The 22,285-nt window shown below is 38.9% G+C and overlaps 7 protein-coding genes across 10 annotated transcripts; 5 read left to right on the forward strand and 2 right to left on the reverse strand.

Moving 5' to 3' along the window:
* The first annotated feature begins 170 nt into the window (after positions 1-170).
* LOC139108184 (dynein light chain Tctex-type 5) lies at positions 171-960 on the forward strand. The gene is made up of 3 exons (XM_070666276.1): positions 171-218; positions 510-703; positions 795-960. Exons 1-3 carry the CDS (start codon positions 171-173, stop codon positions 958-960), a joined length of 408 nt encoding a protein of 135 aa, XP_070522377.1.
* On the forward strand, positions 956-8,239 carry LOC139108075 (multiple inositol polyphosphate phosphatase 1-like). 4 transcript variants are annotated; one of them, XM_070666081.1, is made up of 11 exons: positions 956-1,093; positions 1,188-1,518; positions 1,636-1,698; positions 5,124-5,323; positions 5,571-5,702; positions 5,980-6,173; positions 6,300-6,410; positions 6,598-6,751; positions 6,976-7,186; positions 7,314-7,523; positions 7,647-8,239. In XM_070666081.1, the coding sequence occupies exons 4-11, from the start codon at positions 5,146-5,148 to the stop codon at positions 7,891-7,893; spliced, it is 1,437 nt and encodes a 478-aa protein (XP_070522182.1). In that variant the 5' UTR covers positions 956-1,093; positions 1,188-1,518; positions 1,636-1,698; positions 5,124-5,145; the 3' UTR covers positions 7,894-8,239. The 4 variants fall into 4 exon arrangements, with proteins under 4 accessions (XP_070522182.1, XP_070522183.1, XP_070522185.1 ...); XM_070666082.1 differs by adding an exon at positions 2,327-2,480 and having other exon boundaries at positions 957-1,518; XM_070666084.1 differs by lacking the exon at positions 1,636-1,698 and adding an exon at positions 2,327-2,480 and having other exon boundaries at positions 957-1,518.
* Positions 8,240-9,100: 861 nt separating this feature from the next.
* Positions 9,101-10,791, forward strand: LOC139108086 (solute carrier family 66 member 2). The gene is given in 5 exon segments (XM_070666098.1): positions 9,101-9,197; positions 9,262-9,491; positions 9,697-9,905; positions 9,908-10,136; positions 10,210-10,791. Coding segments are annotated over 4 exon segments (822 nt in total). The 5' UTR covers positions 9,101-9,197; positions 9,262-9,300; the 3' UTR covers positions 10,403-10,791.
* Positions 10,792-10,885: 94 nt separating this feature from the next.
* On the forward strand, positions 10,886-13,259 carry LOC139108074 (uncharacterized). The gene is made up of 6 exons (XM_070666079.1): positions 10,886-11,112; positions 11,186-11,421; positions 11,591-11,862; positions 12,029-12,350; positions 12,419-12,799; positions 12,857-13,259. Exons 1-6 carry the CDS (start codon positions 11,070-11,072, stop codon positions 13,124-13,126), a joined length of 1,524 nt encoding a protein of 507 aa, XP_070522180.1. The 5' UTR covers positions 10,886-11,069; the 3' UTR covers positions 13,127-13,259.
* Positions 13,260-13,343: 84 nt separating this feature from the next.
* Positions 13,344-20,060, reverse strand: LOC139108087 (N-acylneuraminate-9-phosphatase). The gene is made up of 3 exons (XM_070666099.1): positions 19,871-20,060; positions 14,645-15,128; positions 13,344-14,534 (listed from the first exon to the last, which is right to left on the reverse strand). Exons 1-3 carry the CDS (start codon positions 20,015-20,017, stop codon positions 14,347-14,349), a joined length of 819 nt encoding a protein of 272 aa, XP_070522200.1. The 5' UTR covers positions 20,018-20,060; the 3' UTR covers positions 13,344-14,346.
* Positions 15,844-19,847, reverse strand: Neurochondrin (neurochondrin). The gene is made up of 2 exons (XM_070666076.1): positions 19,256-19,847; positions 15,844-19,174 (listed from the first exon to the last, which is right to left on the reverse strand). Exon 2 carries the CDS (start codon positions 18,642-18,644, stop codon positions 16,410-16,412), a length of 2,235 nt encoding a protein of 744 aa, XP_070522177.1. The 5' UTR covers positions 18,645-19,174; positions 19,256-19,847; the 3' UTR covers positions 15,844-16,409.
* Positions 20,061-20,684: 624 nt separating the features above from the next.
* On the forward strand, positions 20,685-22,248 carry LOC139108082 (DNA repair protein RAD51 homolog A). Its single transcript, XM_070666095.1, has 2 exons — positions 20,685-20,845; positions 20,944-22,248. Exons 1-2 carry the CDS (start codon positions 20,759-20,761, stop codon positions 21,877-21,879), a joined length of 1,023 nt encoding a protein of 340 aa, XP_070522196.1. The 5' UTR covers positions 20,685-20,758; the 3' UTR covers positions 21,880-22,248.
* The last annotated feature ends 37 nt before the right edge of the window (positions 22,249-22,285 follow it).

The raw sequence follows: 22,285 nt of genomic DNA on the forward strand, positions 1-22,285 counted from the left end.
GATTCTCTTGCGACGTTGCTAAGTAACTTCAAGATCGTTGTTTATCTTAGTTACGCATCTCGCGAGGATCAGTAATAACCAATTAGTTGCTACAGAAGGGTGGAAGATAATTGCTGTAGGCCCCATTAAAAAGATCTACTTTAATCGATTCATCATTAAAAGTCGATATTATGCCATCCCAACTAGAAACGAGTGAAAAACCTGGCGACGACAATGAGGTAAGAAACTGAAAATGTCGAAAATCTAACAAAAAAAAAAAAAAAAGAAAAAAATGTATTAACTTACGTTATATCACCGAGAGATCACATTGACATACGTCGATCCCGTAATTTGACAACATTTGTCCATTTAATAATTTGATAATGTTTTTAAATGACACGAATCGTGTAATAACAGTAAAGTTCGTTGACAGAAAAAAAATTTTTTTATACAGCATAACATTAAAGAAGGTTAGATATACATGTAACGCATGGTATATATTGTTGAAGATATACCGCGGTTTGTCACAGATGCCGAAATATCAGAATTCTTATCGCATGGAACCACAGAATCCATTCAAGATCGATCTGGTGGACAAGATTGTGAAATCGGTAATGAATAATCGTTTTGATGAGATCACGTATGACAATGCGGAGGTAATAAAATTATGCAACGATATCGCGGCAGAAATACGACGGCGCGTAAAAAAGCTCAACTTCGACAGGTACGTGACTTTGATGGTAAAAATAAAAGACTGCAGGGAAAAGAGTAAAAGATATTTTTGAATGTTGCAAATAAATTTTGTTCCATTGCAGACACAAGATCATTGTCGTGGTCACGATAATCGAGAAGGTTAGTCAATCCGTGGAAACGACTCTTGGGTTCCTATGGGATAACGAGAGAGATAAATACTCGGCCTTTTCTTTCGAGGGCCGTACGTTTCATGCACAGTGCAGCGTGTTCGGTATCTACTACGAGTAACGTCCTGGGCCACCTAACCTGTTTCAGAACCTGAAGAGTTCGGAACTGGAAGTTAAAAGAATTAGAAACATAATTTTTCTCCCACTTAATTAATTAATTTATTATATATTTATTGTTAGTCAGTCTTTTTAGCGTAAGTGAGCTCTCTTTCTTTCTTTCTTTCTATTACATATAATATATGCCGTACCCTCTTGCACGCTACATAATTTCTTTCACGCAATTTTCAGAGCTCTTTCGACGTTGTATAACCAACGTTTGTTCATTTTGCAAAATCTCAAGGAATCTCTTTTTCCTTGACGCAAGTCTAAATTGAGGATTAAAGTCGATCGAAGCTGGTGGAAATGGGCACAGACAGACGCCAGGTCCTTAATTGGGTCACAATGATTGACGGATCGAATGGATCGCGTGAAGCACGTTTGAATACAAGACCCTAGACTCCGGTGTAGGTGCTGTTGGTTACCTAGGAGGCAACGAGGCTCGACGACCTCGCGGCGGCAGTGCCAGACGAACCACCGCGGCGAACGGCAGGCTGAACGTCGTAATCTCGCGATCGCGAAGGTGCGTACTTTTACATTATCTTTCATTTACACATTGGAAGCATACTCTTATCTATTCGATTCGTTTCTTCCGTTTGAGTTTTCAAGTTTTCGAGTATTGATATCTCTATCTCTTCAGCGTTCCGGATACTTCTCTTGGATTATATACTTCTCTCTGCGGTCACAAGCACTTCTAGCTGTCGTACGTATGCGAATAAATTCAAACTTGTAATTCGATAGCTTGATTTCTTTTATAATAATAATATATTCATTATGTTTTAATAGGTATTAATAAAAGGTGCAGGGTTAATCGCATTGACTTTATACGTTAAATATTCAAAACGTCAAATAACAATTCTTAATTTGTAAATTAAAAATTGACTTGATTAATTTGATTCGTTCAAAGCGTTACATAGTATAGGTTTGAAGGAAAATTTTAAGCCTCGACGAGTCACATGCGATAAGGGGTCATTAATTAGAAAATATTCGAAAGAGAAAGATGTTTGAACAGTTGGGTCTGAAAGTTATGAAATATTTCCAGCTCTCCAAAGTTTCTTTCATTAAAATTATTTTATTTCAAGTTAAGTATCCGTAAAGAATCTCAAATTCGTAGAACTCGTTCAGAAACCTCTAATATCTCTTAGCCTTGTGGACAAGAAGACGCGCTAAATTAATCCGGAAACGCACGATTCGCGACCTTAGAGTTAACGTATAAAATTACCATATCACGCATCAACGCGTGCGAGAGATGATGATTTAATTCACACTTTGGATTAAATATTACTTGGTAAATCGTACATCTGTTTCATCTTTTTTTAATTTCTTTCTAGCTCTTTCGTGTGCGCGCGCTTGTGATTGATATCTTTGCGAATCCTCGCAACTTGATGGGCGAAAGTGCGCCGCGAGTTTGCTTTCGACGTCGTGCAACAATTCAAGGATCGCCGATCGCCGCTGTATTGATATCGAGCAGTCTTTGCTGGAAACGTATAAACACGCGCGCAAAATGCGAATAATTACTGCTCTCCTGCTCCAAGAACCGTCGAGCGTGACCATGCAGCGTCGTCGTCCTACTTTCGTGAACAATTGTCGCGAACGCGCGCCGTCTGTCGTTCCAGCATTTTATTACCGCACGTGATGTCCCGCGAGGGAAAAAGTATTTCGCTTAATCGAGAAAAAGCTCGGAGATCCAGAGTAATGCACTCCAAGAAGAAAGATGCATTTGAAACAATTTATTAGTGACTAGAAAAAAAAAAAAAAAAGAAAAATGGCACAGCAAGATAGATATAGTGTCGATTGGCAAAAATTTACCAAGGATCTCTGGTAACACGCGTAAATTTTAAGCTACCACATGTGTCTTTCTTCTTACATTCTGCAACTTTAGCAGACGTGATGCTCTGCCGCTTATATCGCAATGATTCTTATTGTCACGCCGCGCCGGCCTAGGAACTGATGGTTCGCAATTCGTTGTTTGTTCATAAAACGCGACGATAATCGGACCGCGTAGCTGACAACAATTCTTTCCTGTCATCGCGGTGTAGACTCATCCTGTTTCGCGTGCGTCATTTGTATCTGCGTTGCGTACATTCCTACCATTATTATCCGTTGTCCCCTATATAGTTACATTTTCTTCGGTATATTGTATATAAATACAAATATTCACATCTTTTTTGCTCGATATCGCACGCCTTTTGCATCGCAATGTCTTTGTTAATATTCAAATAGATTCTAACATATACTTACGAAGCTCAAGAGAATTAAGATTCAAGTACATTGAATTAATCATTAAATTCCACTGATCCAGAGATCACCAAGATTACTTAATGCGATCTCTCTTAATCGAGTACCGGCTTGATCCGCGATAATTTCTTCCTGTTCTTCGACATTCGAAGTCAAGGCTCGAGTCATTGGATTGTCTGAAATACCAAGTAAAAAACTCTTCGGAATGTCTCTCACAATTTTTCTCTGCGATAATAAATTTGCTAAATAGTTTTGTAATGGCACTGCCACCGATAAAATAACTTGATCGTGATGCGTGATGCAAATATTTTTCTCGTTCACGAGTGTCGCTGTTCCAGGCAGTGCGCGTAATGAATTTCTCATTGAAACGAGATTGCAGTCGCAGCATTAGAAAGACGCGCGTCGGCACTCGCGAACGAACGAACGAACGAAGAAATTAAACATAAGTAGGCCAAGTATGCGATATGCCAGCCGCGTAAGAAACGAAACGAAAGAAGAAGTCTCGCTAATCGCAACCGCTGCCAATTACATTATCGTCAACTATTACGTTCAGTCTATTTCTGGACCGGAGTAAGCGTTCGTCGTTCGCAAAAGCTCCTGAGGCTACATACCTACATGACGTCCCGAAGAGTATCTTTGCTTGGGGCTTTCATTTTTCCGTTTCCAAGATCTAAAACCGGTTTCTCTCACGTGTGCATCATTGTGCAATACGCGCATCATCTCTCTCACGACGGCCTTGGCCTTCGCGTGTTCATCTTCCACGTTCACATCTCACCCTCTCACGGAAGTTGAATCAGAGATCTCCCCTGCTCGAGTCTTTTAAATCCCGGTCTTTAATCATGTTCTTCCTACGGAAGAGATTACCTGCGAAGAGAATCTCGAAAGCATCAAGCTTAGATATCGCTTCTCGCGGCATTTAACGACTCAAGGTAGTCGAGATTGAAAAAGATGAAACAGATGAAGGAAGGAACCGAGTGCCGCGAAACGACATCGGACAGGCGTTATCATATTTTCGCTAATTTATGGCGTTAATATTCTCGCTCGTAGTCTGAGGCGCGAACAAGCGGCGGGAATAGAGGCGCGAGCGTTTCCGGTTATGTAACCGTAGCTGCACGTTACGCTAGCTCTCCTCGAGCTGGTAATAAGTTACATTCCGCGATGTCGTCAGCAGACGCGCGTGGCAGTGAAATGTAGGTTTACGACGCTAGCGTTCGCGAAAAGGAAATATCGCTTTTCCGCAAAAAGCCCCGCGACCCTACGACCAAGTCCTCTAGGGCCAGCGGGAAATTGATCGCTGCGAAAGATATTTTACGCGTGAAACTGTTGAGAAAACCGATGTAAAGCTTTTAGCGTTACCTAAAGACTTTGCGAACCGTCTTGCGATACTACCGTCTATTTAAAACTCGTTGATTATTACCGCGAAAACAAAAACAAATCTTTCAATCGTCTGTAATACTATCTAAGCTAGACTTGACGAAAAACCGAGTGGAGAAATGTTGCGTCGAAAATCTGTTTTCTTAAATATTATTAATACGCGTTACTCATAATTTTTTCTTTTTTTTTTTTTATTTACACAATCTATTTATGCGGATTATTTAATTATTGATTTTTCTAGTAAATAATAGCTCTCGTGTATCATAGTCTTTAATGTTACTCTCGTCACAAAAGTAAATTCTCGTACCGTCTTACCGGTTGATGTTTCGCAACGTGTGTTTCGCAACCTTTTATATTTAATAGTATAATAATCGAAACTTTAAAAAGAAATCCTGCACTTCCGGTTTCGGGTGGGGTGCAGCGATCTTCTGAATTCTTTCCTGATTACCACATCAAACGTCCATTCATTCGCTGTATCTGATAGAGCTATCATCCTTATTGTTATTCTTTTTGCAGGAGCGGTGACTTTCACTGCATAATGTCCGCATTATTGCTGTTGTTGGTCACGTCGCTTCTGGCCCTCCCGAGCGTCCATGTACTCGCACGCGATGTCGATTTTTGCTTCGTGGACGAGGATGACCCGTATCTGTACATGGGCACGAAGACCGCGTACCACTTCGTTCATGGTGGCAAGACCCGATTTCAAACGGTGCCGAGTAAGTACCCGCCGAGGTCTCGGATCGATCTCTGAGCTACGCGATATAACGTTTCTATTCTTTCGACACTAGCGCATAAGAATGACCGGCGATAAAGAATACCTATCGCTACACTTTGATCTGTAGTTTTAAGCAGGCAAGCGCATTGATATCGTTATATTGTACATTGATACATGAACTGATGAATTTTTTTTTTTTTTTTTTTTTTGACTACGACATTTTATTATAATAATATGTTGTTTTACAGATTGCCGACCGGTACAAATCTGGATGCTTGCGGCACATGGTACCCGCTGCCCGACCACGCACGAGATCGAAAAGATCGTCTCTTTAACTAGTCTCAAAGATCAGATACTTCAGAATCATGAAGAGCGTAGAGGTAAGAGCCAACCAACATTACCTCTTAATTTTTTTTTTCTTTCTATAAGATTCCTCACGACTTCCTACAACTTACGTAAAATTAACTTTCTCTTTTTCTTCTTCGTAGCATCGTGTACTATTTTATGCTTTTAGCCTCGTGTTTAATATTACAAGGTGTTTCATATACTTGCATTAGTATTATTTAACATCAAACCATTGCTATCAGATATCGGTTTATATCACAGCAATATGAATTTTCTTTACGTAATTTTTAAAACGTGTATTTTATCCCTCAGAGGGCCACATGTGCAATCGAGATCTGGAGAATTTGCGAAGGTGGAAACCAGATGAGTATTTGTCACCTCAACGGGCGGAAGTTTTAACGCCTCAAGGAGTGGAGGACATGAAGTTACTAGCGAGAAGATTGCAGAGTAATTTTCCGGAATTGCTGCTGCCCAATATTCATAATATTACGTCCGCCAATTACAAGGTACAGAATTTTATAATTATTTATTACGTCGGTGTGAGTAAATGTTTCAATATTGTTTCACTGTCATTCTAGACGGTCTATAACCCGCGTCAAGTTTCAGAATAAATGTTTATTCGTGATTTTTAGTTCCGTGCTACTGAAGCTCGCGATAGTATGACATCCTTTATGGAAGGATTGTTTGGAAGCAGATCCGCTGTACTTCCAGAAGAGAGTTCTCTCAACGACACCTTACTTAGTGTAAGTACGTTTTAATTGTAATCCAACAAGTTCAAGATTTACAAATACGTCGTCATTTAAGAAAAACTAATCTCAAGAAAATTATTTAAAAATATATTCTTTATTCTAAAAATATAATTAAACATTTTTTTGTAAATTGAATCGATGTAAATTTATTTTGGTTTACTTTACTTGACTAATCTTGTAGGCGTACAAAACATGTGGCTTGTGGCAAAATGAGGCTAACAATGACGCGTCATTTGAGAATATAGAACTCAGCAGATTTGATGCTGGACCAGAATTTCAAAATCTTGTGAAAAATGTCAGTAGACGACTCGGTTTCTTATATAATATTTCCGCTGGTACGTAGAGAATCGTTTTAAACCCGTCAATTATATCCATCATTAACCCATACATTTCCGATAAGTGATATCTAAAATAAAGAATTAAATTTTTGGAAAAAAAAAGAGCAAACCAAATTTAACTAAAAAATGTATAATTTACTTTTTATTAACTACTTTTATTTATAAATTTTTATCTGTTGAATGCGTGTAAAACAATTTGCAGTAATATTAAATATTTTTAGATATCATTGACACTATGTACGACGCGTGTCGATACCAGAAAGCCTGGTCTGTCACCGAACTTTCACCTTGGTGTGCCGTCTTCAGCAAAGATGAACTCCGTGTTATGGAATACAGGGAGGATCTCGATTACTATTATAAAGCGGGTTACGGACGAGATATTAATACTCGTTTAGGATGTCCTCTATTACACGACATGATGCGACACTTTTGGTATATCATATATTATAATATAGTCACACACGTCTTATTTCAATTCCATAAACTACTGTAAATCCTCTATTAAACCTATACTATATCTCAGTCTTTGATAAAAAGAGAAAATGTATATTTTAATTAGGAATGTAGCGCGTGACGAGATGTCTGTCGAGCCTACAGGTATCTTCTACTTCAGTGACATCGTCAGCCTGCAAAATCTTTTGACCACGATAGGCATAAATGAAGACCAAACACGGCTGACTGCTTATAATTATAAAGACATGGCTAAACGTCAATGGCGCACGTCAATGATATCGTCCTTTGCCGCGAATCTCATCACAGTATTTTACAAGTGATTATACATACGTATTCTTAAACGTATTCTTCGTTTTTGTCACGGAAAATTAATCATGCTACGTAAATATGATTATTTATAAATTCTAATTTTCTTTAATTTTTTTTTTTTTAATTACAGGTGCAACAACAGTAATAGCCGCAACAAAGTAATGTTCTATTTGGGAGAAAAACCAGTACGATATAATGGGTGCCAAGTAGGCCTTTGTGATTGGGAGTTCCTAAAGAGCAAGTTCGGCCAGTTGGCGTCTAATTGCAAGCTAGACGTTTGCTGGAAGGCGAGTGGAGCAACCACCAACTTTTCAAATTCTATAGCCATTTTATTAGTATCTTTTATCCTAGTCTGCTTTGCCTACCGACAATTGTAAATAAGTTATTTATATTTCATATGGTCAAGAATTAAATCGTTAAGTATTAAGTATAAATGAAACGAAAGTTTGAAGCTAGTATGTACAGAAAATAATTTCCTTTTAATGACAAAACAAAAAGGCGGTTAAAAATAAATAGTTGTATCGCTTTTGCATTATAATCCTACATTTAATATATATAAATGCGAGTAGTAAAATATATATGCACGCCAAAAGAAAGAACATTTAACTTCATGTTTAAATCTAATTACATGTTGTATGTTTGTGAATTTAAGAGAATTATTGTTACGATATACTCCATCTGTAATTTACAACAATATTCTAATATAATTTTTTAAATACCTTAGAGCAAACTATGTGCACGCTTCGCGTGCGCTATTTTTTAAAAAGTCCCAATTCGTGCGCGTTATTATAATTAAGTAATCGTAATTGAGTATAATCGACGATGTGTTATATGTTTAAGACAACCGATTACAAACTACGAGAAAAAAATCATGCGACTTACCAATCTGATCCTTCGGTCAATTCTCGTCGGTGGGGCGGAATGAACGACGTCGACATTTTTTTGTAAGCGTAAACGTTCTATCCGCGGTCGAAAATACGCGTAATTGCGAAGCGATTAACGACACGCACGCACGAGGCTTCGCAACTAGACTGACAGTCAGAGATTTCGGCGCTTAGAGAAAAAGATTTCGTTCGTCGCTTAGTGCAAGTTAATATATAATTATATATTTTTATATATATTTGTATTTATATATATTACTTTGAGGGAGATGATGTGGAATGCATCAAAACTTTTTAACTACACCGCTTGTATTTAAAGAAAATAATAAAAGTATGTACAACCGACAGTCCGCAGTCTGTTTAAGTGAAACGGAAAAGTTTTGCTGCATTGTAAATACATTAAAAATTGTTTTTTTTATTATATTACATTATTAATATTTTAATATATTACATTGTATTATATAATCTTATTATTCTTTTCTCTTATTTTTTCTTTAAACTTCAAAGTTTTTCTTTTACAGCTGACGTTAACTTTCGCTTAACGTGAAGCAAGTAATAATTAGTTTTTTTTTGTTAGTGGTGTTCTGTGTGGATTACAGTTTTTTATTTAGTCATCTCGGAATAAAATGTGTTAAAAATTTTCTCAGTAATTTACCGTCGCCGCAAATACATCGATCTTTCTAACCTTTCTCGATGTATTTGCAGCGACGAAAGCGCCAAAAGCATTTGGTCATTCTTACGTCCATGATGGCGACGAGGGGGACCGGCTTATAACCTGAAATCGTGAATCACCTTTACATGTACGTACGTACGACGTTGTTAATTGTTCGCACGTGTAATTAACGCCAGTCCTCGATACAATAGATCGCCGGTGCGACATGCCAGAGGCGGAGACCCGTGACAATGGACGACCCGTACGAGCTAAACCTGAAGAACCTGGCTGGTTGGATCGCATCCGGCGCGATGATCTTCGGCGCGGTTGTGCCCTACGTGCCGCAATACAAAGAAATCAAGAGGAAGGAGGACGCTGAAGGATTCTCTCTCTACGTTTGCCTGACTCTTCTAATCGCCAATACGCTCCGAATACTATTTTGGTTCGTTTGGTTTGCTGCACCTCTACCAGGCACTTGACTAGCTCTTCATACTCTTTCTACACATTTTGCATTGTATTTTTTATATTTTTGTATGTACCTTGACGACGCGTAATTATTTATCTTAATGCACACCCCGTGATTATACGATAAAAATTAATTAAGACACAAATTGGGTTTTTGCTGATAATGTTAATTTTTCTTTTAGGTTTGGCAAAAGGTACGAGCTTCCACTTCTACTCCAAAGTATACTGATGATTCTGGCAATGTTTGTCATGATTAAGCTTTGCATAAATGTACAAAACCGAACGCAGATAATCAAAGCAAAGGAGAGAGTACTTACAGGTGAATATAATCTCATTACTGCAGATATTGCACAAATACAGATGTACACCTGCATTAATAGATGGCAGAATTTGTATACTTTGCAGATTTGGATGCCAAATTCTTTTGGAAGTGGACAGACTTTAAATCCTACCTGAGTTTTATGATTCTATTTGCTAGTGTGGGTGGTGTGATAACATATCTATTTCAGGATGTACCAATATTTATTGAAATTCTTGGATTCTTAGCTGTATTAATAGAAGCTATGCTGGGAGTTCCTCAATTCCTTCGTAATTCGTCAAATAAGTCAACTGTGGGAATGAGGTGAGATTGCAATTAAAAAAAAAAAGTAGTTAATCTGCAGAAGAATCGAATTAATAATTTATTTTTATTTCAGCATAGCTATGGTAGCGATGTGGACCATAGGAGATATATTCAAAACGTGCTATTTCGTTTTGAGAGACACTCCCGTACAGTTTCAAGTGTGCGGGGCCGTTCAAGTTACAATCGACATTGCCATTTTAGCACAAGTATATCTTTACAAAACTAGTAGTACTGTACATACGAGAGCTCCAACGAGATCGGACTGAAAATCATTCTCGGCGTGTGTTCAACTACTATCCGTGCTGTGAAAACTGAACTTTCCAAACAGGAATCACGCTTGGGTCTAAATATACAGATTTTTGAACTTTTGATAGCGCGCTAACGAGGTACAAAATGAAACTATATTTTTATACAGATTGTCATGGACAATGGGACGTTTATATGTATTTAAGTTTTTTAATATTTATCGAACGAATAACAGTTAATATTTTGATAACGATTTTATTGGTTATCAATATTTAATATATAACATATTATTCTTTAATGAGATTTATATCATTCATTACATATTTGCTTCATGCCAAATGTAATCATCTGTTCCTCATTTTATATTTAAGTACAATGTTATATCTTATTAAATTTTATTATACACCAACATGTGTGCAGAAGTGTATGTATATGTGATCCTGTGTTTTAACGATATGACGGGAATTTAACACGTGCCCGTTGCTTAGTGACGGACTGTCAACAAAAACTTGGTGAATAAATGGCCGTCATGGCACAACTCCCATCCAAAGGGTGGATGAAAAATTTATAACGTCATCGAATCGTTTTGAATTACTCAAAATTTTTTAAGAAATCTTACTTTTGTTCAATAATTATTTACATTAGCCGTAATTAACGAAACTCGGATATTTGATTTTTCTGTCAGAGATGACAAAATGTATGAGGAAGCAGGTTAATCTGAAGAGCAGCGGTGAGTGTTTAGTACGCTAGTAAAAAATTTTAATTTGCAATTTATAATGTTAAATGTTTTATAAAAATTGCAGTTTATAATCAAACGGGACAGAATTATTTCGAACAATTGGCAGCGTATAATTCCATGAACGCGCATCTACGACGAATTTTATTAGCAAAAAACGTAGTTGATACAAGTAATAAAACTTGCTTAAAAAAAAATCAGTGCAAAGTGCAAGGAGGAGACGATAACAGGATCTATTTGCGTCTAGAAAGAACAAATAATGTGATTGATAAATTGGCCTATGACACCCAACATCATCCTATGGTATAGCTCGGCTTATTTTAAATAACAAAATTAAAACTATGAATTTATTATAAGAAATAATATCTTACTTATTTGGGTAATCTACGATTTTAAAAATTAAGAATTGAATTCTTTCTTATTGAAAGTAATACTTTCTTTTTTTTTATTTATGGTTTTGAACCTTATACAGGATATATTAAGAATAAATTTAAACGCAAGGCATCCAGATTGTTACAATTATAATTTAGATCGTGTAAGGGTTTGTAATAATCAAATGAGTTACGAAGACATCGATGAAATGGATTATCCGCAACAATCGGGATCAAAAAATAAAAAATCACCAACAACAGCACGTTCACCGAAACGTAAAAAACTATCGTCAAATTTTTGTTGCAAAAGAGAAGAAAAATCTACGCGACAAATCTCTCAAGTGGTCGGCCCATCAACATTCTCACGACAGAGGTGAGCACATATCAAACGTAGAAATTTTTAATTAATTCTTCTCTCTTGTACATCTACATGAAAAATTAATGTTATAAATAAAATGCAGACATTTTCTAATTATTCCCTACGTTTGAATTTAAATTTATATGTTCTATATAAGAATTTTATTTTTACTTTTTTATAGGAAATATAGATATGAAAAAGAGTTCTCAGTTCCTTGCCCAGCTGCTAGATTAGATGCAGCGATTTCTCAATCTCCAAGACAAAAATTAACTGATGGTCATTGTTCGCTATCTTCATCTTTTGAATGTTTCGATTACGATAAAAAGTCTACCGAAGAGCTTATTTACAAACGATTATCATCTCAAAAAGAAGAGGAAAAGAAATATGTTAAATTTATTTATGATATTACTAAAGAAATAATGCAGAGAGGTCTTTATACCGACAAAGAATTGCAGGATGTATTTAAAAAGCATGTCAATCAACATAAAGGAATATTGAATACGGTATTATTCATAAAATTATCGTGAACATAATAATGTGTGACAAGGATTTTATCGGATTTTTTTTTCAGAATAAAATGCTTTACGAAATCTATCAGTTAAAGATTTCCTTAAATATACCGGACGATTCAGACACAGATGAAGAATTGGAGGATCTAATTCACACACAAAAATTATTAAGTGTATCTGAAATAAGGCCGCCGACACCGCCTAAGGTTCTGGATGAAAATAAAGTGATGGAAAAATTGGAATCGTATCAAAAGATGATTACAGATAAAAAAGTTCCGCGAAATGACAAGGCAGTGATGCTAGTTGACGCAAATCCTGAAATAATTGTTACTGAAAGAGATGTGTTAACATCGTTGATTGAAGCAGGTGTGGATCCTAAACAAGTTCAATATATTTGTAAAAAATTACGCTACAAGAGTAAAGACGTCAGTTCCATTGAAACGGTAAGATAATTTAATATCGATCATTATTCCAAAAATAATGTGCATTATTTTATTTAGACACGTGAAATGGATACGGAAACTACAAACTTCCCAGACTTGAAAATGGAAAATTTAAAATTGGAACATGACGATAAAACGGCTTCTATCGAAGCTGAAACTGCCGAAAGTGCTCGTGATACTTCTGTTGCGGATTATTCAGCTGAATCTTTTGAGCAGCAGGAGACGAATTCTTCAACGTCGAATCTGATATCTACGCAAGATGAAATGGTAGAAATAAAAGAAGAGACGGAATCTGAAATTACATCCAAAGACAAAACGGAATCGTAAACTGAGTTAATGTATTAATTTTTTTATTAAGAAAATTTGTTTTCAACATATTGCTCGTTGCAATATTATTTCTATACACATTTGTATATCATTCTTGATTTTTTGTGTTGGCAATAAAATAAACACTGGGTACGCAATATTTTTTAGCTTGTGCAGAAGAATAATTCATTTGTTACAGATATCTCAACGTTTATAATTAATAATAGGAAAACAGTGATTTTATTTCTCATAATATTTTTTTTATTCATCTGCTCTCTTATATCGAGTTTTACAATATGTCTGAATGAGGAATCTGTGGTTCATAGAACATCCAACAAGCTGAATTCTCAACAGAGATAAAATATACACATGAAAAAATAGATACCTTGTACATTTGTAGCTGCACATATGTATACAATATTCAGTGCATTTTTATGTACATATACACGAATTGTTACGTATTTGTACATTAGGAAATTTATGTAATATATTATATAGACTTCTTAAAAATATATATATTACAGCGTAATCTTTTTTAAAATTACAGTAGTACGGACGATAAAGTATATAGTTGCCATGTGTCGTTTTGTTCATTTATTTACAACTACTGGCTCTGTTTGTGCATTTTATTTTGTACATGAGCTTTGACTTTCTCACTCGGTACGCTACGATATTTTAATTCTGAGAAGGTAACTTTGAAAGAGGGTAACTGAAAAATATCTCACTTGGCATCTATTCGCAATGTTAATTCGTTAAGTTCCTAAATAACTATAAATATATTGCGGTGGTTCTGTCGTCATTTAAAACAAGTTTTATAAAATATTTATATAACGTTATCAAAATAATTATTTGTTTTAAGCTGCTTTTTTTCGCATTTAGCTATATAATATATAGGATTGTGTTTTATCGGCATACTCGATACAGATTACTTTAGCATATTTTTGAAAATTTTACGAAAACTCGATAACCATAAATCGTGATAGAGATGTAACAACTTAAAAAAATTATTTTTATATCAAATCAATATTTAAAACGATCTACATCTACTTTCGAGTGTTATATCGTCTTATGTAAAACATACATATGACAAAAAAAAAGAAAATTTTTTTACTAAAATCCTACAAACAACAAAATTCCGTTAAACCTTACTTAAAAAAAAAAAAAAACATAATAAGCAATAAAAGTGTTTGTAAGCATAAACTCATCTTTCATTACAGACGAGTATAACATGCATCTCCTCATTAACTGCCATCAGATCCATTCGAAGAGCAGTCTTCAAGTTCTGGCGCATTTGGACCTCTCTCCAATATACGAAGAAGTTCCGTTACGTGTCGTATTGTGAAATCTGGCTTAGGATCGTCTTCCGCGAGACGAGGCTTATCCGAAGTAGGTATCCATACCGTCCCGTAAAACCCAGCTTCAATTCCACCTATACCATAATTTACATTATATTTATCCATGAACAAAAGCATGCGATCATAATAGTATTAAGAGTTAAGATTATTTATTAAGGAAAATTCATTTAAAAAAAAAATTTACCTAAAATATCAGTCTCCAACTTGTCACCGACCATGATACATTCTTCAGGTCTCACATTAAGAAAACAGCAGGCCTTCTGGAATATCTCCGCCTCTGGTTTCTCCCACGGCAGGTCACCGGATACCAGGATAACGTCGAAGTATTGCTCCAGCGACAGTTTGTATATTTTCTCCCGTTGAGCGTTCGACGGGCCGTTGGTGATCAAGCCTAGCAGATACTTTTTTCTGAACTGACGCAGCATGGAAACCGTGCTCGGCGTCAGCGTCATGTAGTAATATCTTAAATAGAGCCATCGTTCGTAAACTTTTTTTGCTAGATGCGAGTACTTATGGCCCAGCGCCTTGCTCCAGAGGACGGTACGCCAAGCGTCCAACGTGAGGGTCGCGTTGTCCGGGCACTTTCTAAACTGCTTCAGATATGTAGCTGTTATCTTGGCAGATGCATCTTCCGGAATGCCGTATTCCAATGTCAATTCCTCGGTCAACTGTAGGTAAACGCATACGATGAGAGATTAGCTTTCTTTTATTGCAATCATGTTTTGTGATAAAGAATGACGAGTGAAGAACTGAAAATGAAGGAGAAAATGAGAATGAAAGCAGTTTCCACACTCAATAGAAATCCGTGCGAATCGTAGATGATCATCATTGCGCGTATCGTAGACTAGCGCGTTTTTTTTTTTTTTTCTTCGTTAAAGAAAAAGAGATTAGAGTTGTTAGCATAGACAAGACGTAAAGTAGGTAAAGAGACAAAATATTGAATGTGGAGCTCGTTAATTAACAAAGGTCTCAGGGCGACAGGATACAGCGGTCAGTTGAGGATTTTTAGGACACTTAATTCATTATTAATGATTACCTAGAAAATGCATTGATTCATTGAAATACTCGAGCCGATTAGTGGACACTCGAAGTGGCACCCGCGGACGTTGCTGTAATCACAACAAAATGAGTTGTGCCAACAACAACAACATCATATGTTATTTCCAAAGCCTATATAAGTTGTAACTGAAAGATTTCTGGATATCATAACGGTAGACTGGCCTCAAAAAGAACGTGTACTGTAACCAGTCCGGTGTTAATTATGCAAAATTAAATGCCCCTGCTATCCAGCAATCTTTCCTTAACATCTTTGTTAAAAATAATTTCATTAAAAACGTTAGGCACATAAGGTGACAGAGTGAATGATGGTGATAAAATCAAGCGGACGCTTACAAAATTTCTCTATTTAATAAGAAAGTACTTCTGTCATTACAAAATCTTCGTTAGAGCGTTTAAAATTATAACGTCAATACAATAATCTTTGTTTCTGCAACGTAATGAAGTAAGAAAAAAATAAGTTTAATAATTAAAATCAAGCGAAATGTACGTGTTAATGTCTCGTGTAAAAACAAATAGTGCACTCCTGTATACGCAATTTACGAAATTTCCTCGAACGATACGTTTCTTAGCTTTCTTGCTTGCCAGAAAACTATTTCCAGACGTGATGCCGTCTAAATATACACTGGACACGCGCACATACGCATTTCGAACGTCGTACGAAGGAGACCCGTGAAATGATAAATTTAAGTCACAAAATATCGAAGAAACTACTTTACAAATTTGCTCTTTATACAATTACTCGATTAATTTATTATACAATAGTTTGCCGCGTTTAATTAATTCTTCGCTACTTTTACAAATAACGTATAATAAATACTTTACATCGCACGTGCAATAGAAAAAAAAAAAAAATCAAAAGCTATGCGGTAATGTTTTTAAACTCAGTCATTCTAATCTCCGAAAAGAAGCTTTCCAAGTTCCATCATTCGATGATTTCGACAGACGGTCAAAGCGCCGCATTTTTTCAACACCGATGAGACGCTATCGTCAGCTTTCACCAAGTGGCACAGCAGATCTTCGAAAGCAGACTTGACGTTTGGCTCCAGACCGCCGATTTTCACCCGTTTCAGCGTCTCAATTATTTCCTCAGCCCAGCCGGATTCTATCGTGAACTGCGACAGCCAGGGTATCACCTGCAGCACACCAGCCATTGTTTGCATTCCTAAAAACCAGAGTTCCATCAATTCCATCCAGTGTTCTTTGTAAGACATAGCGACCACCAGCTCAGTGGGATCGTTGCTCTCATCGATGATGTACGCGTCCCACAGAAATCTTATGGTCGCCTGGATGTAACGGCATATCGAGAAATCATTCTTCTTGATGCGCTTGGCTTGCTGCTTCATCAGCAATAAGCCCAGGACTGCCAAGTGACCGTGCAATACTAAATTTTCCGGGATCTGCTTCAGCTCCGGCAGATTGTTGTAGATAAATTTCAGCAGCGAAATAAACGTCGGCGATTCCTCCACTAGCTTCGCTTCGAGTACGGTGATGTTCATCAAGACGTTGCAGATGGATACCATTGCGGTTCGCGAGTGTTTCATTTCCTCCAAGATATGCAAATCCAGCTCCTCCGTGCGATTACCGTCCTGCAGAAGTTTCAAACGTTCCGATCGCGGCACCGGCGGCTTCTTGTAGTGCACGATGGTCCAGTGATATGACAGACATTCGAACAGAACCTCGTCCTGCTTGTGCTGTAGAAGGATCTTTCTGGCGGCTTCTTCCACGGCCAAGTAGCATAAAGCGGGCAGCAGTAGTCTCAATATGTCGACCTCGCTTATCGGATCGTGAGCAGTCGGTTCTCCGGACGACGTTCCCTCATCCGCTTTAGCTTTACCCTTGGCTTTCTCGGCTAGTTTCCTGTTTCGGTGCGCGTAAAAAGTGTCGTTGGCCACCGTCAATATGTATGGTAGCACGGCGTAAAGTTGAGGACGCATCGCGCTCGTCTCTTGCGCCATCCACGCTGTAAGTACTCTGATAACGGCACAAACGAACATCTTTTCTTTTACGTTCGTTAAGGCTTTCATTTTCGATACAGAGCTCACCAGACCGATAACCGCCGCGAAGGCGCCTTTTAACGCCGTGTACAAAGACTGCTTCTCCTTTTGCTCCAGCTCCAGCTGATCTGTAATAATATAACCAATCGAGATCTCGAGAATGATAAAACAAGCCGTCACCAGATCGGCATTGTCTAGTACAGATTTAAATTGTTTGTCTTCTAGCTGCATTCTGACTTCGATCGATGCTAATTGAATGAGCACGAGGAAGAACAGCTTAGGTTTTTCCTTGTCGGACATGGCCCAGTCCGCGCCCAATAAATCTAACATCACAGACGCGAGTTTCAAGGCTGGATCTCGCTGCTTCTTCGTTATTTTCGATCCCAGAATATCGTTCAGTCCCTTGTGAATGCTCAGTGGCCAGGATTCTTCTTTCGCGTTGGTAGATATAACTTCCTTCCTGCAGGACTGCAGTAAAGCCTGTAAAATTGTGCATAGCTCGAATTTTCGCTCTGTATGATCAGTTTCAAAATCCAGCGCTATCTTGTTAATAATTGCGTGAAAAGGACCGGTATCTGTTGGACTCCAGGCTTCCGGTCCGAACGTGCTGACTAGCGTGACTAGTATGTTCAAAGCTTCGTCCGTCTGAAAAGTTTTCTCCGCATATATGTCGCACATCTTTGGAATCGCTTTCTGTTCAAGCAACGCTTTCTGCCCGGGAGAATACTGCGCGATGCACTGCAGGCAAGTGTAAGCTTCGCTGACGATAATCAGGGTGTCGTCTGGTGCATCCTCGTCGGCCTGGGAAACGATCTCCAGAAGTGCCGGCACGTGGCCCACCATATCAGAATGAGCGGCCAGCTCGGGTTCGCTGCAAAATGCAGAAAGAACAGACAATGCTACTGACTTGTACACCTGTGGTGGGCAATCCACGGGGACATTCGCGCTGGCCAGTAATTTCTTGAGAAACTTGGCTCCGATAGCTTCGAAGAGCATCTTCTTAGCGGCCGAGTTGCAGTCTTTGCCCTTCACCAGCTTCGTGACCATGAACAACGCGGCAAACTTCTCCGAATCTGTGTCCACCGCCTTCAGTATCGCCACACACTTCATGACGCTCTCCGGGATACTCATGGTGCTCGATTATCGAGAAGAAATAAAAAAAAAGACGAAATAGAGTAATCTAGATCGTGCTCTCGATGAACTTGTGGAAGTCTGTAATGTGAGCTTGACGTTGCTGGTCCAAAATCGGTGTCTTCCACGCCACTGGAGAGGAACTCTCAAAATCGCACGGTCTTAGAAGGCGTCGGACCGGCTGCCGTACTGTCCGTCGAGCAGCATAGTCGAGAGCCAACTGGCAGAACTCCCAAAGCGCTCCTCTCACACGGTCTAGCCTTGCCCTTTGACACACTCACCGAGGACGCCGAAAATAGCTGCCGGACAACGCATACGCATGCGGAACACGTGCGCTGGCCCGTGGTCGAAAGTATCTCTTCGAAGAGTCGGGAATTCCGTCCTTTGTGAGCAACCTTAAAGCTACCTCCGTCAATAATGCCGCGACGAAGCCGACGAAAAAGCACTCTCGCGAAGGAGTCTCGTCGGAATAAACCTGCTGGCTAGAAATACCTCTCTTGAGCGGGCGCGTGTCTCGATTCGTCTCGCACCTACAGACAAAGTAGGGTTAAACTGCGTGGTTGAATAGTACAGACAATTCGCTATCAGCAGGTTATTCCATTTATCAATACCTTCAAATTAATCCGGAGTGCTCCCGGTAGACAAAGACGAGGTAACCCCGCGTCAGTCTCTCTTTTTTTTCTAACTCCTAGACCTTGCGATTTACCCCTACTATGTCTACGCTCGCACCAGACTTCGGACTTTGCGCCGTGTTCTATGTTCTATATCTATAACGCTTCGACGTGAAGCTGTACTCTTGCGCGGTTTAGGCCGAGGTGTCTCAGCATCCAGGCGAAGGCCAGGAAAGCGCAATTAAGATGATATTAAGCTGTTCTCAGGCGCGCTCGAATTCTCGCGAGGAATCCGCGCGAAGGTGAGAGACGCGGCGCCGAGAATAGCCCGCCGCGCCGCGAAGAAAGCGCTCTATATCGGGTTGTCGGCTCGTATTACACGCGAGGGGAGGAGAGGCGACGGGAGAATGGGGAGAACGACTTCTATTCTTGAGGCGTGAGGCGGGCAAAAGCTTAAGAACGAAACCACGCGACTATCGCGAGGGAGCGATGGCGCTCTAAAAAAACAGGGTGACTCGCGGGTCAACTCAGAGGGGTGACGAAGGGAAAATAGGGGCGGGGGGGCAAAAGGGTGTAAGGTCGACTTTTAAGGTTAAGAATGGGTCCTCTCGTTACCTTGCGACAAGTCTGACTATCCGCCCGCCTGGTTTCCACGAGGGTGTTGTCCAGGTCGAAGAAAATGGCGCTCGGTCTCGGGGACGCGCTCGACGATGCGAAAGATCGTGAACCGTGTCGCTCGCGGAAAGCAGCCTCCATCGCCATTCACCTGCTGGATGCACAAAGAGTGTGCACACGCTTGCGCTGCCTCATCAATTTGCATATCGGCACCACAAACCTACGAGCGGCCTGATTGGCTGTGAATGCGGATGTCACGGGTCATACGAATGCGGCGACGGGGGAAGAGGAGAAAAAAGTATGTCACAGCGAGCTTAAGGCCGCCATATTAAACATCCTAGCTGCGCTAAAAAAAGGAATAAAATATAACGAAAAAAGAATTTACTTGCGTTTGGTGCAATTGCGAGGCGCAGTTAACTTGAAAATGGCCTTTTTTAATACGACGTTTGCGCCTTAAATATTTTTATCAAAACCCATACCGCGTTTCCTGTAAAAGTAAAATAAAGAAACACGGGGAGATCTCGTAGATACTAAACTCTCGAGCTAGATTAAACCCAGTAATTTCTGCAATTAAAATACTAGCTAAGTGATGTAAGAATTAAACTCAAATTTAGAAACAAAGCGAGGAATTTAAAAATCAAGTAAAACGAATGGACCAATCGGCGCTCAGAGTTAATTTCACGTCCAATAGAATTCTTTTCTCGAAGGCAACCGAGAAACAAATTCTTATTGGATGAAGCACATCTGTTCTCTGAACGCTGTTCAAGATGCAGAATGCGCAAACGCTAGACGAGTTGACATTTTGGCGCAAAACAGAATTTAGTTTAAAGTGCGGGTGTCGTTAACCAAACTGATTAACCTGTAGCAAGCATACTTTTCGGCGTGAAGATGGAAGCGACCGCGTCGACCGTGAGCCTCAACGCGGAAGATGACGTGGAGGATTATGCTCCGGCGAAGCTTGTTAAGGCACTGGAGGTAAGTCAGTTTGTCGACGCGATAGCCAATATTTGTCGTGCATGTTAGGACACGTTTGGCCACGAAGGTCTTGCTTCTCACCGTCGTCTATTACACAGAAAAATGGCATTACGAGCGGAGACATCAAGAAGCTGCAGGATGCCGGCTACCACACAGTTGAATCGGTGGCGTACGCAACGAAGAAGGATCTCGTAGCGATCAAGGGTTTCAGCGAAGTCAAGGCGGAGAAGCTGTTGCAGGAGGCCTCTAAGATGGTTATGATGGGGTTCAAGAGTGCCACAGAGATTCACCAGAGACGAGCAAATATCGTTTATATTAGCACCGGATCTAAGGAACTGGATAAGTTATTAGGTGGAGGGATAGAGACTGGCTCTATCACAGAGATCTTTGGAGAGTTTAGATCAGGAAAGTCCCAGCTGTGCCATACCCTGGCTGTCAACTGTCAGCTGCCGATTAGTATGGGTGGGGCGGAAGGAAAATGTCTTTATATAGATACAGAAAATACCTTTAGACCAGAGAGATTAATAGCAGTAGCTGAGAAATATAACATCAGTGGACAGTCTGTTCTTGACAATGTTGCTTGTGCAAGGGCATACAATAGTGATCACCAGACACAATTGTTGATGCTGGCCAGTGCTATGATGACAGAGTCGAGATATGCCCTGCTAATAGTCGACAGTGCAACTGGTTTGTATAGAACTGACTACTCTGGTAGAGGTGAGCTAGCCGCCAGACAAACTCACTTAGCAAGGTTTTTGAGAATCCTCCTGCGACTAGCAGACGAACACGGAATTGCTGTCGTGATAACGAATCAGGTGGTTGCACAAGTCGACGGTGCAGCTAGTATGTTTGGAGGTGATCAAAAAAAGCCGATCGGTGGTCACATTTTGGCACATTCGAGCACAACGAGACTGTATTTGCGTAAAGGCAGAGGGGAAACTAGGATATGCAAGATATACGATTCGCCGTGTTTACCGGAAAGCGAGGCAACATTTGCCATAAATCCGGATGGTATAGGTGACGCGAAAGAATAAATTCAAACGGAAGACTAATCGTAAAACAAAAATCAGGAGATTATTCCTTTTTTTTATTAAACAAGGTATGATTTATAAGAAAAAATAAATTAATGTTTTATATATATTAAATATTAGCATACATAATTGTTAAAGCAAAAGTAATAAAAAAAATATATATCGCGTTAAAAACACTAATTTACGTAATATCCGTTAAGAAATTAATTAAAATGGGACCTAAAATAAGATTAATCTATGCAAAATTACTTTTAAGTTAATTAAAATGTTTAGATGTATAATATATTTTTCTTAAAAACGGTTTTTCTTCATATTTTTAAATAAAAATGTATAATATTGTATTTCGAAGTTTTAATAAAAAAAAAATGTAAGGAATAATAAATACAAAAAACTGCTGCTTGTAAATATA

The sequence above is a fragment of the Cardiocondyla obscurior genome, linkage group LG14, assembly GCF_019399895.1.
Source record: "Cardiocondyla obscurior isolate alpha-2009 linkage group LG14, Cobs3.1, whole genome shotgun sequence".
NCBI lineage: Eukaryota > Metazoa > Arthropoda > Insecta > Hymenoptera > Formicidae > Cardiocondyla > Cardiocondyla obscurior.